The 13,370-nt window shown below is 38.0% G+C and overlaps 1 protein-coding gene across 1 annotated transcript in view; it reads right to left on the bottom strand.

Moving 5' to 3' along the window:
- The window catches only part of PLPPR1 (phospholipid phosphatase related 1), a 209,192-nt gene that overhangs the window by 42,720 nt on the left and 153,102 nt on the right, over positions 1-13,370 (bottom strand). The window contains exon 3 of the mRNA XM_037494446.2: positions 3,845-4,033. Coding sequence (XP_037350343.1) covers positions 3,845-4,033 — 189 coding nt within the window. The remainder of the gene's footprint in view (positions 1-3,844; positions 4,034-13,370) is intronic.

The following is a 13,370-nucleotide window of genomic DNA, read 5'->3' as shown; positions in this document are numbered from 1 at the left end:
ATCTTTCTATTTGAAAATAATATATAATCATGTAGCATTTGGAAATGTATAAAACCATAAATTAAGAAGAGAAAAATTAACTGTACCATTAACACCCAGAGATAATAGCTATAAATTTATAGTTTATTTATTACTAGCTTTTTTATAGGTAATTATATATTTGGGGTTATAGTTGCAACACATCTTGTAAGTTATGCTTGCAAGGTATCTTCTTAGGGTCTATTAAATATTCAGACTTACAGACACTGAGTGACAGACCCATGACGGACCCATGTGCTACATTAGGCACCAGTTCACTTGGAAGGCACCCTGGCTTGCCCAGCTGGGCAGCACCACATGCTCCTCTTCAGCACCTGTTTTTACAGGGGCCCAACAGAGCAGTGCAGTCAGGAGCAAGGACAGCAGACATGTAGTATATATACAGAGAATGTAGGAGCCATCCTGGCCTACAAGTCTCATGTCATATGTCAACATACAGTGTAGCAACTCCACAGGCACAGCTTGTGGGGTCCTGAATGGACCTGCTAAGTTTCCAGTGTCCCTGCACTTGCATGACACAGCATGGTGCCTCCTCAAGCAATTAAGATTCCTAAAATCAGATGCAAGCCACCAATCAGGAGTCAATTTTGCCTAGTAATATAGTTGGTATATATACTCTTTATCTTTTTCAAGGGGAACAGAGTCAGAAAATCAAGAGAAGATAAGATTCTCTTGCAGAAAGGAAAAAGATTATACCCACAATACTATATATAATAATCAGCCTTTTGAAAAAAATCTCAAGATGAAACACCAGCATGTTATATTGCTTTTAATGGTGTCTCAAAAACATGATTGCCCCATAATGTATTCACCTAATCCTGTGTATTTAGTTAGTTCCAGGGTTTTCACTGTTAAAACTGTTGCTAAAATGAATATCCTTAACACAAATGTGTACATTGTATAAAATGTTGATTATGCCCATAATGTAATTTCAGAGAATGGAATCCATGACTGTTGCAAAGTTTATAAAACTCTCAGTATTTTTTTTGACAAGCGGAGAGAAAATACCAGCCTATTCTTGACTACAAGCTCATGAAAGTATCTTCACCTTCAACATGGGCTATGTTTCTTTAAATCATTTGCTAATTTCATATGAGGATAATGCTGGATTTTTATAAATTACTTTAATAATTGAAGAGTTTAGAAATGTTTATATATATGCAGTTTATTGTTTTCTTAATTATCTGTTCTCTTCTGCTTAAAAAGATTCCAAGTGAAAAAGCTCATCTTTTTAAGTTTAAAGGATACTTATTTACATTTCAATCTCATATGCTGCAAACTTTTTCTTGAGTATTTTTGCTTTTGCTAGAAATGCTCATTTTTAGGTAGATAAATATATCCATTCCTATATATTCCTATATATGTTTGCACCAACATTCCTAACTAAGGTTGTTTTTGTTACTCAGGGTGCTGTAGTGGGAGTATATGTAAATGGACTGAAGTATCTGTTTTTTCTTGCTTTATAATAATGTGAATTGAAAAACTTCCCTTTTTTTTCTAGGCTCTGGAACATTTTATATAGTTAAGCATTTTCTATTCCTTAGAAATTTGAAGGAATTTATTCTATAGCTATTTGCCCCTAGTATTATTATGCAAGATAAGTATTAGACAAGCTGAAAATTTTAGTCTATTGCTATTCAGCTATTCAGCTGCCCTTCATTTTTAAGGCATTGTTGGTAAACTGTCTTTTCATTAAATAATATAAATTTTATTTATATGTAGGCATTTATTGACACAGAATTGTAATATACAATTTAAATAAAAATATGATGTAGCCTTTGAAAGGTTATGCATTTTTGCTTATATTTTATTTTTTCCTCTTCTTTCTTTCTTATGTTAAACTAGCCAGGGGTTTGTACATTTTACTTTTCAAATAATTAGCTCCTGATTTTTTCTATTATTTTCTGATTGAATAATTTTGTGTTCATAATTTTTATATCCCTTGCTTTCCTTAGTTTTGTTTTTTAAATCTCTGTAATTACAAAGTGTAATTATAGGAGAACCTAAGCAAAGACATTTTCTGGGACTGGAAAGTGAAAAAGGCACTAAATTAGCAAGTCAGTGGATCACTCAGAGATACATTTCTGAACACACAGGAACAAGATATGAGATAGGAAGAAACCAGAATCTGATTCCAGACTAAGTCCACTGCTTCCAGGTAGAACCACCATTTGACCATTCCAGACAGAACCGATTGTGGCCTCCTGGCTTAATATGGGGAGAGGAGTGTCCTACCTTTTGAGGTATGTGGACATGTGTCTTTTATGCTTATCCCTGGGAGGGTGAGAAAAAAGAAGGTAAAGATAAGAAGGATACAGAGATAAACCTTCCTCTGGGAAAGGGCATATTTCCATGCTACCAGAGTGGTCAGCGGAATCTCAATCTCTCTAGGCAGAGAAGTTGGTCTATGATCTTGAAGAGAGTGAAGAACAGGCTCCAGCCAGGTTCTTTGTTTCCCTACTTCTAAACACTTAGTACACGCCAGACCCTGTGTTAAGTAATGTGTATGAATCATCTTTTTTTGCGCCTCATGACAATTCTCTGAGGTAGGCAGTCACATTTGCCCATTTTTTTATTGGTAAAGGGCAATAGAGTGACTTGCCCAAAGTCACACAGTCAGGACATGGCTCCAGGTATGTGGGATAGCAAAGCTTATACTTTTAACCAATCCACATAATAATATATAATATTGCATTTTATCAGGCTGACTTTAATCCCTACTGCATAGTGTTACCATTGATGGGTGAGCATGTGAAGTTTAGGGCCAAGGATCAAAATGAAGTTCAAATACCATGACTCATTATGTCCATATATTTTCTCCTCAACACTCTGGTCCATTTCTCATCTTAATGCAAGTCAAACATTTGCATGGCAAACAGACCTGAACTGAATGATGAGCAATCTATATATTCCTTAGCATGCCAGGCAGTGTTTTTGTTCCTACCTTTAAAAGAGGGCAGGGAGAGGACAGGCAGGGGAGGAGGGAGAGCTGGGGCAGGCAGTTATTGGAAGAGAAAGGGGAAATGATAATTCAGAATACATCCCAAATAATCTGACCTTGGCATGTTTAGACAGAAATATGTATTTTAATGCCCCCATGAAGCCATTTTTTAAATTAAAATATCTAAGTGTTAAGTCATTTTATTAGATAATACAGATTTGTGAGCTTCATGCTTTTGAAACAGTTTCTCTAGAAGATTGTCTGGCAAAATTTTTCCCTCCTAAGAGAGAAAAATGAAATAAATGAAAGCAAAGTGGCAATTTAATTGAGTGTGATGTAATGTGAGCAGAGCTAGAGACATCAAGAATGAATCATAGCAAACTTTAGGTCAAATGATTTCTCTTATCTCTGGCCTCTCTGCGAGTTCAATCAGAACTGCAGGAGATACAGGCCCAGGGGTTTCTAGTCCACCCTGATCTGAGCCTTTATGTCAATACCAGCATTTATATTCTTCTGAATATATATGACCCACAGCACAGTTTTTCAAGAACACAGTATTCTTAACATATCAGCTAATCATACCTGTTGATTTATGATCATCACATATGATTTTAAATATATATGTGTGTATACACAGATATACATATATTTAAATTCAGATACCAAAAAACAAAAAGCACTTATAAAAGATAAGATCTTTTGAATGCAATTTTATGCAGAGCTCCACTCGCTGGGTTTGGGCTGAGACAGACTCCCCTGATAAGGCTGCTGGTGAATGCCCAGGAAAAGAGGAAAGAGGAAAAAAGGCAGAGAGGAAATGTTGGAAATCTGACAACAAAGAGGGATGTCTATGTCTGTACTTACAATAGCAGTTGGGGTGGCAGCCAGCACACAATAGAGCACCAGAGGGGTGATGAAGCTCTCTTCTTCTGTCCCCGGGTAAGGCTTCATTAAGTCTCCGTCCTGACAGAAGAATCCTTGGATATGCACCTGAAAAGTGTCAGTGCATTCGAAGTAGTAGGCAAGCAGCACTGTCCCGGCCATGATGACAAGCTGAAAATACAGCATGGCCACACAGAGACATTAGCAGGGCTTTGGAGCAGCACTCGCCCCCCAGAGCACACTCCCTCCATCACCCCGGCAGCTCTCTTGGGATCAGTATTGGCAGAGTGTGTGCGTGCCTGGCTCTGCGTGCTCTGGGCTGAGGGAGTGTGTGCTAGCTGGTCTGCCTGGTAACATCTGTTATATAAACCTTCCAGCAAATAATGAACAGTTCCCATCTGAGAGGCAGACCGTAACAAGGCTGGTAGGGACCCAGCTTCTGCTGTCACCTGCTCAGAGAATGCATGGGCACCAAAGTGATATTTTCACTCATGACAGGTGAAAAGTCCAAGGACAGTGCCATAAGAATTGGTAAGATGTAGATGTGAGAATGTTTCATGAGAAATCTCATAAACTATCAGTGACAGACTTACCTTATTATAAATTATTAAAGGCAGATGAACCACAAGTGAATGAATGAATGAATGAATGAACAAGTGGATAGGAAAGAGAAAGCCTAGAAGGGTTAAAGGAAAATTTCTGAACCACACCCTATATAATTGGCAGGGATGAGAACAGTGCAAATATTCTACATTGGTCACAATCTTTACCCCTTTCTAAAAAGTTTTTGCCATTATCCCAAAATGCTCTCCACCAGTAAATCAAGGTCTCTGCTGATGATCATATCTTATTATAGACATATACCCTTCATAAAATGTTGATATAAAAAGGGAAACAATCATCCATTAATTTTGACTCAGAAGCATCCTAGGTACTTGCCAAAGTTAGATATAGCCTTTAGTAGGCATGTGGTGTGAGAGAATATGGAAATGCCACATTCCTTTTTTATTCATATTTGGGAAACACTAAAATGTCAAGATAATGATAAAGGTAGATCGAAAACAGGTCAATGAGGATGTGAAATTACAGAAAATCTAGCAGAAAGGGATCTTGGAGATCTTCCCATCTAATATCTTTATTTCCTAGATGAGAAAACTATTGCCCAGCAAGGAGAACTGATCACTACTAGGTTATCTAACAAGTAAACTAAATTCGCGCTCAGACTATGCATCTATCAGCAAAGCAAGGGAACTAAAGCAGAGGAAAAAATATTTTTAAGTGTTGATTTGTTTAAACGTATCAATGTAATCATTATGGGAAGAAAACATCTTGGTAGGGTTTTTTTTTTTTTATGGCTTAAAATTGGTTTCATTTGGAGGGATGTAAGTGGTAAATGGGGGAAACCATAACTTTTTCAGTGTTTAGGAAGTCTAAAGCTTTACTCCAGCCCTGGATGAGTAACCCAAAGCTAGTTAGGATCAGAGCCAGGACTAGAAACACACATTTTCTGATCCCTAGTGCGTGTGTGTGTGTGTGTGTGTGTGGCGGGGGTGGGGGGTTTGGGGGTGGGTGTTTGATCTGTAACATGGAGCAAAACTGTATCCCTTATAAAAAGGTGCAGAGCTCCTTGGCGAGGCAAAGCAGCTCAGTTCCATATGAGAGAAAGTGTTGCTCTTTTTATCTGTTGTCATATTCATTTCTTTAGCCACAACAGTGAAACAGAGGCTTCGCTCTGGAAACAGGGTATCTGCAACTCCTCCCTTCCTAGCTGAAAGCATCATTTTCTTAAGTGTCATTTGGATTAAAGAATCCTTCCCTATCCTTTGATTTTCTCTATTGCAATGTTTTTTCTCTCTGGAGACGAAGCCTTGAGATTCTCCTGGTTCTTGTGTCTCTCAATACCAACTCCTAAGGATCCTGCTATAAAGGTCTTTACCTTTTGACTGCCTCTATCACCATGCTTTCCACTCACACATCATGCTTTCCACTCACTGTCCCTCATATCTGATTTGTTTCTGGCTCTACAAGGATTATATTCTTCTATATCTGGCATTTTTTCCCTCCATCCCTCACCCCTAGTTCACCATCTGTCACGATTTCCAGTAATCTCTGGGCACTCCTGCGCATTTCTTGGTGCTTGAAGTTATTTATTGGCATCACTTGTAAATCGCCAATGCTCATGCTAGTCATCTCTGCCTTTTCAAGCATTTGGTTATTTTCTTTTCCACTTAGAAACAGAGAAGAGACTTGTATAAGTCTATTTCCTGTAAGAATGAAAGATTATTGCTGGAAAGCTGCCTTTGCTAGTGGGTGCTCTTATCTGCAGATTGATTACAAAGTCAAGGCCATGAGATTTCTACTTCTTTTGTGTTTGACTAGTCAATTGAATCCACCTGATGGGCAGGAACCTGGCCAGCTGATTTGAATGTCTTGGAATGAAAGCTAGGATTTCAATAGTTTGAAGCTCTGCTTCTAGAGCTACCTCAATCTTCTGCCTGGGGCTGGATCTGGGATGTCTGTGTGGCTCATCCCTGTAGCTGTAAACACTTTTTTCTCTCTGTTTCATCAGCTCTTGGGAAATATTTGCTTGGAGAAGAGGAAAGACCTATCAGAGCTTTTTTTTTTTTTTTTTTTTTTTTTTTAATAAAAGAAACGCAAAAATGGCATCTAGTTTCCTGTGTGTAGGAAGGATAAGTTATTATATTTTATTGGGTAGCTTTATGTTACCACTTCCATTTTTAAAAAAGGGAAAGGTGAAAGTGAAGTAAACAAAAGCAAACACATACACAAAAATGTAACTATATGTGTATGTATACTTACACACACACATGTATGCATATATATGTAAAGGGATGCAACAAAAAAGCAAAGATAGAAACTTTTATGCTATAGAACTGTCAACATCAAATACATCAAAATTAACAATAATGACAACAAAAAGTCAAAGTCGTACGGCTAAATTTGAAATCTATAGGACAAATCGTGAATAGTTGTCTGACCAATTTAATCTTAGAATTAGCATTCAGAGAGAATGGAATGAGTCAATCAATCAATCAATTACAGGCGCAAAGAACTGAGAACCTTGGAGACTCAGAGTGGTGAAGTAGGTGGGAACTCTGGCAGCCTCTGGGAGAGAACTGAAACATCACCATGTGTCAACTTGTCTTTCATCTTCCCCTGAGCTGCCAGAAACCTGTCCCTGTCATTTTCAAGCAAGCCTCCAACTTTCCTGGATAGTTCCCAATGATGCCGGGTAGAGATGCACAGGAGCAAAAAATCGAACCATTAGAATACTGATTTCTAGGTTGCTTTTCTAGTGGTCATTTTCTTGATACAAGATGTTAAAAAGAAGCTGATGCATTTGCTACAGGAAAAGACACGCCATATAGATTCTTCTTCCATGAGCAGAAAGATCTACTTTGCTGCAGTGAGGATGCCACACAACTAGCCACCCACACACTCCCTCTTCCTTCCTGTTCTGGGCCATGATTCATCACAGTCCAGTTTTATGTTACTAGTGCCAGCTGGCACACTTGCCCTCTCCCTTGCCTTCTCCAACCCCATTTAAGGCTGCATGGAGGGAGGCCATCATGTTGGTGTCACATGAGCAGATGGTGATGCTGTGCTGGACCCAAGTCTGGTGGAAGGGCTGAAGATGCGATGTGAAGGGAGCAGTCATGTCGGGGAAGGGTTGGCTAAGGAGGGGTAAGGAGCTCATACCAGGAATTTTCCTCAGCTGTCACTTCCTCAGAATGACAAGCTGACACAGAAAAACATATTAAGTCCTGATTATTCCTAAGGATTTAGAAGGCAGAAGCCAACAATATCTGAAATCCAGTTCTCAGGGTTGAGAGCACTATGTTTCTCCCTAGGCCCTCTGTTTACTAGAGAAAACTGAATGTTACAAAGAGTGATAGTGGGGAAGGTCACAAGCTAAGGACAAGAACATTTTCCTTCTCTCTGGAAAGTTTGGATAAGTTGGAAGGGTAGGGGGTAGGTTACGGTGGGGGAAGGTCACAGTGGCTATAGGCGCGTATGTGTTCATGTGTGTGCACTCAAGTATGTTCAGGTAGGCAAGGGCAGATGCTGGAGGGCCAGATGCGAGAGCTGCTCTCATGTGGAGTGTGAGGGGTACCTTTCAACCCGGGGGGGGTCTTAGTGTAAGGTGACTAACCATTCCACTTTGCTCAGGACTGAGGGGTTTCTCATGGCATGAGGATTTCTCCACACAAACTTATTTGGCCTGGGGGAAATCAAGATACAAATACAAGTCAGCACAATATCGAAGGTTGAACTATATGCTACAGACTGGGTCCTTTATTCAGATATCTCCTACCATCAATTTCATTAATTCATGGATTAATAACAATTTATCATAAAGATGTAATGAGGCATATTTATGTATTTTCATTCTGTTCCAACAAAGGAGGAGTTTTATCAACTTCTATAAAATACAACAAGCCAGCCTCAGAGGGATGGTGGAAAGGAAGAAGAAAGGGAATAAGTATGTGACATAAGGTGGGAGTAGGAATTACAATCTTGAGTATAAATTGTCTAGTAATCCACAAAATAAGGAAATGTTGGTCAGTTACACATTTCAGAGTTTATGTAAGATAAAAACATTCAATGCTTAAGTGGACTTTTTCTGACCTAGTTTAAGACATACAGGAAATCCTCCTGGATCCTCATAAAGAACATGCAATGATAATAAATGAATGGTGAGTATGGTACCTAATGCATGCCTATATTGGGGGTACTCAGTTGTTGACAAAACCAAATAACAAACAGCAAAAATGTTAACAAAACAGGCATACTTTTGGGACTGATGGGGTTTACAGTGTGGGAGATAGATATAAAAAACAAGCCCAAAGAAACAATAACATGATTCTCATTGACAATCACATAACCAGCTATGTAATATTGAATGTGTTATCTTACATGATATTCATAACATTCTGGAGAGGATGAGTAAAACTCATTTAAAGAAAACTTGGAGAAACTCTGCAGATGGCAAAGCACCATACAAATATGTATAATAAATGAGAACATTGCCAAAAATAAATCATACCAGCATAAGGGGTGAACAGTAATTGACATCATTTAAAATTTCCATCAGACACTGGCCACCCTTCTCTAGGAATTGCACATTTAAACAGTCTTGCTTCTATTACAAGACTGATTTCCTGGCTGGACTGAGGGTAGATACCTGGTCCAAGTTATACCCATGAGCTCTTTCTGATGAACTTGAAGTGAAATTTACTGACATTCATGTGTCTTTGTTAACCAGTTTGAATTCAGGACATACAAATCTATCAATAGGAACTACAGAGCAGCCTTGTGTGACTGTTTTAATCTTGAAAAGTGGCAACAGAATATATAGAAAAAAATGAAGTGGCTATGCAAAACCAAGAGATGATAAGACCTAGCGAGAAAGAATAATTTTCATTCTGACTTCCTTTAGTTTCTCATTTCAGTTAATGAGTAGCCAAACTATGCTACTTGGGTTTCTTAGGATTTACTTTTAACCTTATTAAAAATTTCCTCTTAGGGAAATGCAAATCAAAACTACAATGAGATACCATCTTACACCAGTGAGAACGGCACATGTTAAGAAAATTAGCAACAACAAATGTTGGTGAGGATGTGAAGAAAAAGTAACTCTCCTGCACTGCTGGTGGGAGTGCAAACTGGTCCAACCACTATGGAAAGCTGTGTGGAGATTCCTCAACCTACTAAAGATAGAGCTTCCATATGATCCAGCAATTCCACTCCTAAGTATTTACCCAAACGACACAGAAACATTATTTAAAAGGGCACCTGCACCCTTATGTTTATAGCAGCACTATTTACAACAGCTAAGCTATGGAAACAACCCAAATGCCCCAAAATAGATGACTGGATCAAGAAGATGTGGTACATATACACAATGGAATATTATTCAGCAATCAAAAAAGATAAGCACATGCAATTTGCAGCAACATGGATGGCGCTGGAAGGGATCATGCTCAGCGAAATAAGCTAGAAAGAAAAAGAAAAATACCAGATGGTCTCACTCATAGCAGGAATTTAGAAAACCTAAATAAGGGACCAAGAAAAAGACTAACTATAATAAAGAAAAAATCAAAATCACCAAGCAACTATAAACCAGAGACAAACTACGGGGCGTGGGGAGGAGAGGAAGGATTAGGGTCAAAATAAGGGGGGTGCAATTGTATGGGGAATACAACCAAAATGAAAATGCATACTTTGTGCAAAAATGAAAAATGATGTAAGAATTATATAAAATAAAATATTAAAAGGAAAAAAAATCCTCTTAGCTTCACTTAGTGCAATTAGTTTGCCATTATAGCAGTCCATAAAGTCATGGTCAAAACCACCTACCCTGTCTTCAAAGGAGTTTGTTATTTAGACTCAGATGGAACAAGTTTTGGGTTTGACAGTCTCAGGCTTGACTTCATTGTAGGAATGAACATCATTGAATAAGTTAAAAGGATAACAAGTGGGCAATTTGAATGGAGTATTTAGACACTAATATGGAAGGCATCACTTTCTTCTTTCTATACTTTCAGGAATCATTTCTATAGTTCGTCACTTTCCTCTTTCAGAGGAAGGGGACAAAGGTGTGGATGTGAGAACTGAACCTTTGATATACCATACAGTCTTGTCAAAAACACTGATGGGAATCTTTGGAAATATGACTGCCCAGGCACTGGAATAGTTAGCTTACTCACAAAAATGGAGACTAGTGTCATTTCTGATAGTCAAGGCAAAGGCAACAGGCTTATTAAGTGAATAAGTAGGTCTAAGGGGGTTTGAGTGAAAATAGAAGAGGAAAATCTTGTTAATCTGTGAGGCTGAGGGCTTCTCAATTTTTAAATAGCCAGTTGAAGAAACTACTTATACCAACATTTCAAAAGGAAATGCAATTTTCTTGCAATCTTTAAAATTTCCTGCATTAATAATCCAAAGAGGTTTTCAGCGAAAGAGATATGGACTTAATCAGCAGACACAGCCACTGTGAGAAAACCTGACATCGCAAGCAAATGCCTGAGCCCAGTATTTGAATCACTGTAAGCGCAGATTTTGTCTTCTAACTGAACACTGACTTGGCTCTGGGGAGACTGGCTTGACTTTGTGCCTGAAGGATGGCTGTCTAATTTGTCTGAACAGATCATTTTGAGACTTGTGCTTAGCTGAAGAAAAAAGAGAACTTTCTTCTTAGTTCTTTTGACCTGTCCATGCTATAAGATGCACATTAAAATCCTAATGTATGAAGTTCCAAGTAAAGGTAACTTGTGTAAGGATTTCAACCTCCCGATCCACTTAACTTAAAAAGAATATAGAAATATTTTACAAAAGAAATTTGTTAACCATTATGCTTTCTCTGTCATAGGATTTGTTCTTAGAGGCTTCATGGTATATTTGATGCTGTACTTAATTGGAGGAGGAGGGTGTGTAATGTGTTATCTACTATTCAGAATACTTAAGTATAGGACACTGGGTATAGATGTTGTGAAGAAGAACCCAGAAGTGGATGGACATTGGCCTAGATGAACACTAAAGGCCCATGAGTGCTTTCAAGTCCTCCTTGGCCACCTGTGCAGTATGATGATGGCTTATTCCTGTGTTCCCACAGCAGCGCTCTGAGCAAGCCATGCATCATCCTGGCCTTTGCGCTATTGTGTAGCCACCCCTGCCCGTGTTTCCCTCCAGCAAATTTGTAGGGCCCTAAGTGAAGTGAGACTTCAAATGTACAACCCCAGGTCGGCACAAGTAAATAAATGGTATTTAAAAGACATTTGGTTGAGTGTGTGGATGAGATTCTATATCCTGTTGACTCATAAAAAATCTGATCAAGGAACATATGACTGTTTAGGATGTAGGACTGGAATATTGGTTAAAACTCAAGTTTTTAATATAAACCAGCATGTTCAGAACAGTGATATCTGGTAGGTGAGATGTTGATAGGTGTGTTGGACAGAGAGAGAGAGAAGGGTATCTGCAGTTCAAAAAAAGTTGTAATTATCTTGTTTTAAAAAATAAGGCATTTAATCATGGACATACTGTTTCATGGTTTTAAAAGTATATTAAAGATATAATAGGTTGCTACTAAATATTAAAAATCATACTGTAATCTATTAAATAACTAATATTGAGAGTTCCTGTTTGCTATTTACAAAAGAATCATTTTCTCACTGTAAGCTTTTAAATGACAGACCTACTTGGGGGAAAAGGCACTGGAAGTAATTTTATGACTCTTAATTAGAATGAAAACAATACTAACACTGAATGTTCTGTAAGTTATGTAGAACAAACATTAAAAACTCTAACTGAAAAAGGAAACTAAGGAAATAAGGTAGCGCTTCCTGTATTTGTTTCAAATAATTTTAAGCAGAAGTACTTCAGATAACATTTTAATTTTCCTACCAGAAAGGAACATGATTCTTCTTTCTCCTTATGCATTGCTAAGTTACCCAGGAATTAGGCAAATGGGAAAAAATGGAAAAACAAATTTCAAACCAATCAGTTTTTCTTTCTAATTAAAACAGGTAAATCTCAATATTGCAAAAATTATTTAAATGCTCTCATTTCCTTTCAAAATTACTAGGTAAGGCTTTTCCTTATTTTCCTTAACATTACTGAGTAACTTGCCTCTAAAGATTCTACCTCTCCCTAACACACTAGAAGATCCTGTACAGATGAGCCCAGACCTGAGCCTCACTCAAATTCCTGGCGGCTGTCATTGCACAGGTGCTTAGGCCTGCACCTATGGGAGCTGCATGTAGATAGAGCCAATTATCCTAGTGAAAGTGAGCAGGTGAGCATCTAGGGTCATGGAGCTTGCCAGGTGTTTCTCACTGCAGGAGTAACATCTTGCATTGATAAAAATGTTCTATAGCAGAACTTTCAATATGGCCACCAATTGGTATGTGTGGCCATCAAGGTATTGAAATGTGCCTACTGCAAGTAAAAAAAAAATTATTTCATCTTATTTATTTAAATTTAAATAGCCACCCAAGGCTAGGGGTGACATATCAGAGGTACATGATGGCTGAGCATTGACAGTTTGGAACCATCAACCAAGCATAAATTTGAAGCTGTTTGTGAAAACACCTTACTACATGCAGGTATAAATTTAAAAAATACACCATCAGAATTTTACTCACCAGTAAATTAATGATTAATCATCATTAATATTTAGTGTTTATTTATTCTTTTAGACTTTTTTTTCTCCTCAAGAGTATAAACATATACAACCATAGGTAGATTTAAAAATCTATAAAATAGGATCACACCATGCATGCTGTTCTATAGCTGGCATTTTTCTTCACATATTTTAACCAACTTTCTGTGTTAGTACATCGAGTTCTTCTCAACTACATGAGAAAATATATTCCCTTCTTTGCTACTCCAGTCCCATTTCTGTGATTTCCAGCCAAGGACTTCAGACTGACACTGTGTTCAGAGGCCAGATTCACCTTTACAGCTAGTATGTTGGGTGTATCAA

Source organism: Talpa occidentalis, unplaced genomic scaffold (assembly GCF_014898055.3).
Source record: "Talpa occidentalis isolate TD23 unplaced genomic scaffold, MPIMG_talOcc4v2.1 talOcc4.7, whole genome shotgun sequence".
NCBI lineage: Eukaryota > Metazoa > Chordata > Mammalia > Eulipotyphla > Talpidae > Talpa > Talpa occidentalis.
The sequence above is the reverse complement of the archived record's forward strand: the minus strand, read 5'-3'. Positions and strand labels throughout refer to the sequence as shown.